Source organism: Antrostomus carolinensis, unplaced genomic scaffold, assembly GCF_000700745.2.
Source record: "Antrostomus carolinensis isolate BGI_N321 unplaced genomic scaffold, ASM70074v2 scaffold54700, whole genome shotgun sequence".
Taxonomy (NCBI): domain Eukaryota; kingdom Metazoa; phylum Chordata; class Aves; order Caprimulgiformes; family Caprimulgidae; genus Antrostomus; species Antrostomus carolinensis.
Window position 1 is genome coordinate 1 of NW_010290214.1, and position 4,416 is coordinate 4,416.

Here is a 4,416-nt window from a genome sequence, read left to right on the forward strand (position 1 = left end):
GCTCCTGTTGCTGGCGGCCAGCTCTGAAGCCAGGCTGTAAATCACAAACAGCTGAGGTTTAATTCAGCAGATGGATCTTCTGACAGTGACTGGAAAAGCAAGAGGCCTTCGCTTCCTTTCCCACTGCCACGCTTCCTGCGCTGCTTCGGGCCCGGATCCACATGGGAGGTGAGGGGTTTCCCCAGCCAGTGGTAACACCTGCTGTTTCCCTGGGAACAGCCTCCTGAACACTGAATTATCCTCCCAGTTAGTCTAGGAGCAAACTTTGTAAGAATCAGAAGTCCTGTCTTCTTCAGACCATCAGCAAATGAGAAGATCTCACAGGAAATGTACAGTCAATGCATTCTCAACCCTGAAATCTGCTTTCATGTTATGGGACGAAGGCCATGGAAAGAGTAAGAGCAAAAGACCCCATGCATTTTCTCTCCTTTCTGTACAAAGTGCTCTGGAGAACCTGGGGCACCCTCAGGTTCATCAAGCATTGCTTGAGAGCCCATTTGGTCAGTTTTTAGCATACATACAATTTCAGAAGAGTTAGACCAGGAGAGACAAGCTTGAAAAGACAGCAACATCCACAGCTTCCTGAGGAGGGGAAATGGAGAGGAGGGGGTGGTGCTGATATCTTCTCCCTGGTATCCAGGGACAGGACAGGACATGTGGGAATGGTTCAAAGCTGCATCAGGTGATGTTCAAACTTGACATTAGGAAACATTTCAGAATGGGCTTGGGGTTATTCCAAGCATTTGCTGTTAACTTTGGAAACTGGAGGTGGGAAAAGATTTTGTGGTTAGCTTTACATAATGTTATTTGCTTCCTTCTTTGAAGCATCACATTTGAAGGCCCTTCTTCATTGTCTCCTCTCCCATGAGTGGATTTCTGTGGCTTCTGACATGGGTTACATACTCACAGTATGACAGTGTGAAGCCACGTACTCAGCTTGCCTTGTCCAGAGCCCCTTGGATTGGAAAGAAAGCTGGTGCTTTTCTCTGAAAAGGCCCAGCAGGGTCACCTGCAAAGTCATAGTTAGTGGCTTGCAGACCACACCCCAGCACTGCAGGCACAAACCAGCACAGAGAAAAAGCAGCACAGGCCGTTCTCCAAAGCTTGTCCCAACCCGCTAAAGGCAGTCCTGCCTGAGAGATGACAGACTGGGATTTACCAACTGCCCAGCTCTTAGGTATCTTCCAGAATTGCTGTCATTTGCCAGGGGTGGGCTGCACCCCCAAAAAGGACTAGCCTGGGGGCTCCAGCAGGTTGCCTTTCCTTTCCAGTGGGGTCGATTTTGGCAAGCAGCAGGGCATACTGTGTCTGGCAGAGACTGCTTGCCAGTTTGCACTGTGTCATGTGCATCCATCAAGGCCTATATCTGCATCCCACCTCCTCACAACCCTAAACATTAGTGATTTGTAGAGAGCCCGTCTGAAAGGACTGACATCAGAACCCTCCTCTGTACCTGCAGCACCAGTTCTCATGCATGCAAACTCCTCTGAATTTGCTCTGCAGAGAGTTCATGTACCCCCTGAAAGGTATTTCAGACCACCATGTAGGGAAGTACTTTCCTCCTACAAATGCTGAAACAGCTGTACTAAAGGCTATCAGGCCCACGCACTTGTATGCCCTTTGTTGTGTCAAAGAGGAACTTAGGACAGCCCTCAGCTAAGCAGGGCTACCTTGTATCAACCAGCCATTTGGACTGAGCTTATTGTATTTCCAGCCTAGAAACTGCTCTATTATCTTGCCATCCAGTAAGATTTCTGACTACCTATAAACAGACGGTTGAGATTCTGATTTTCAAACCTCATTTTCAGCACTGGGAGAATTTATTTTCTTCCCAAGATTAGCTCACATGCTTCTGGAGAAGCCAGGAAGCAAGAATCACAGCTATTCCAAAAGAGCATGTGATGCACCTAATGCGAGGACATATGTGCTCCATCCATGCCTTTGTGAGCAACTGGACTTAAGAGTGATTGGTCTCCCATCCTTCCTTTAAGCAGGTATTTCTCCAGGAGACAAGCAGCACTTGTTACTTCCCAGCCACTTGAGGAGTCAGAGTTGCTGCAACACAGTCTTCCTATGTAGCAACTTAAAGGAAAATGTGGATGTTCGCACAACTTGATATTTTATTTATTTTTTTCTGAAGGGTATTGTACACCAAATATCCCATTTGCAGGAAAGCGCATTCAATGTGTTTAGAAGCCAAACAGTCACTTTCATTTTAACAAACACAATTACAAAGTAAAAATAAACCACAGAATAATGAACCACATGTTCATAACATACAAAAATTGCTGCCTACTCAGTAGGTAACTACAACATTCCAACTCTTGAATATATATATATATATAAATTTACATTTTTGTAACAAAAATAGACTTTGAGAGGTGTGGTGGGGTTTTTGTTTTGTTGTTGTTATTTGTTTGGTTTTTTTGCTTACATTCCATTCCCTGGGGCTTTCTTGTGCTCCCCTCCCCACCAAATCCCTGGTCTCTCTTACATTCTTTGAGTAACATCCCTTTCACTTTAAGGCAAGATGCAAAGCATCCATTCACACAAATGCATGATATCAGCAAGGCTTCACAAAAAAGGCACCAAGACTTGTAACTTAAAAACCAAAACTTCTGCCACGTTAGTGTCTCATCAGGTGATATTTACATAGCATCACTCTAACATGCTCTAATACAGTTAAGTGCTGTTCCCAAAGAAGTTTGAAACTCATTACAGCATTGTCACTGAAATAGAATTAACGTTCACAAAATATGGCCCTGCAAACTCCAAATAATACAATATGGATATGCAAAGATTTTCACATCAATAGTACCTAAAGGAAAGCAAAACCATGGCACATGTACAATTTACATCAGCTACATATTTAATTAAAAGTCCTTTCTTCCTAATAAAAGACTATTGTTTACGGGGAAAATTATACTGAACTTATATCCACAGTCCATGCAAATTAAGTCATTCAACAGAGGTGGAAAACTTAAATGGCAGTTGTTTCAGGCAGCTGAAGTTTAAAGAAAAATTAAATAGCCTTGCAACATACGGTGTTAGGGGAGTAACTGGAAACTCCATGCCTGATAGTACCAATGGAAAAAGTGAATTTTCCTGTTCCAGAAAGTAATCTCAGCAAATCTCAATTGTCCTTGGAGAAAAGGCTGATGTCATGTCTGAAAGTGCTGAGGTCACCTGTGAGCTGAAATTGTTGGTGACCCCTGGAGATGAGAAGGAGGTGGCCACTTGGGTCTGAAAAGTGGCAGTGCCAGAGGGGTAAGTGGTTGCTATAGAAGGAGATGGGAATGTGGTGTGTGCAGGGGAGGGGTAGGAAGAGGGAGCAGGAGAGGAATACACTGTGCGCACTGGTGAGGAGTAAGTGGTGGTGATGGAGGAAGGGTAGGATGTAGTCACAGAGGACGAGTAGGCAGGAATTGGAGAAGCAGTTGAGACTGGAGCTGCCTTTTCCACTTTCTTGTCCTTCTGCCTAAGGTGGATTTTAGTGTGTCTCTTCCTCTCATCACTTCTGGCAAACTTTCTGCCACAAATGTCACAGGCAAATGGCTTCTCTCCTGTGTGTGTGCGGATGTGCGTAGTCAAGTGGTCGCTCAGCTGAAATTCCGCATGCAAATGCGGCACTGGAAAGGTTTCTGTCCCGTGTGGATGCGAATGTGCCGTGTTAGCTCATCGGACCGTGAAAATCTCCGGTCACAGGACTCCACTGGGCAGGCATAGGGACGCTCATGAGGAGGGGTCTTGCTCGGACGATTTGGGTATTTCCTCATCCTGCTAGGCTTGATCAGCTGAGACTGATAGTTAGTGTTGAGGGTCTTCAACTCTTGGGAGCCAGTCTGAGTAGCAAATGCCTTAATAGTGGACAGTGGTGTGAGGGAAGGCTGCTGTGCTCTGGTCTCAAGGGCTGGGAAGGGCTTCTGATCAGCTGGAACAAGACTGAGCTCACCCTGTTGCTGAGGGAACAGGTAATCCGGGATCATTGGCACCTGAAAGTTGGTCTTAGCAGTCGGATAAGCTGGAGGTGGATATTGGATGGGGGCTCCAGAGGGGTTGGGAAAGGACTGGGTTTGCGGTTCAGGGAAAATATCAGAGCTGGAATTGGGAAAAGTTGGTGCAGCTGAATAAATTGGACTGGTCTCGCTGGCTTGGACAGAACAGCTCAGAGGGGGGCTCTGCGAGGAGGAGGATGGTGATGATGAAGGGGTAGAGGTGGGAGGTGCATTAGCCATGCCCACCAGCCCACTGACAAGGCTGAAGATGGGCTCTGGCCATAAGGTGTTGCTGCTGTTGGGGGCTGGTTCTAGGGAGAAGCGCCCCGTGTAGGTTATCGGTGGCAGTCGCGTCGTTTGGTTGGGATAGCTGGTTTCTGGCAGGGTTTTCTCGTTGTTCAGGGAGATCTCGGGGAAAGTG

At 46.4% G+C, this 4,416-nt stretch overlaps 1 protein-coding gene across 1 annotated transcript; it reads right to left on the bottom strand.

The window, feature by feature from the left end:
• Positions 1–2,384: 2,384 nt before the first annotated feature.
• LOC104520299 (early growth response protein 1-like) lies at positions 2,385–4,410 on the bottom strand. Its single transcript, XM_010172329.2, is given in 2 exon segments — positions 2,385–3,602; positions 3,605–4,410. Coding segments are annotated over 2 exon segments (1,110 nt in total). The 5' UTR covers positions 4,236–4,410; the 3' UTR covers positions 2,385–3,123.
• Positions 4,411–4,416: the final 6 nt, after the last annotated feature.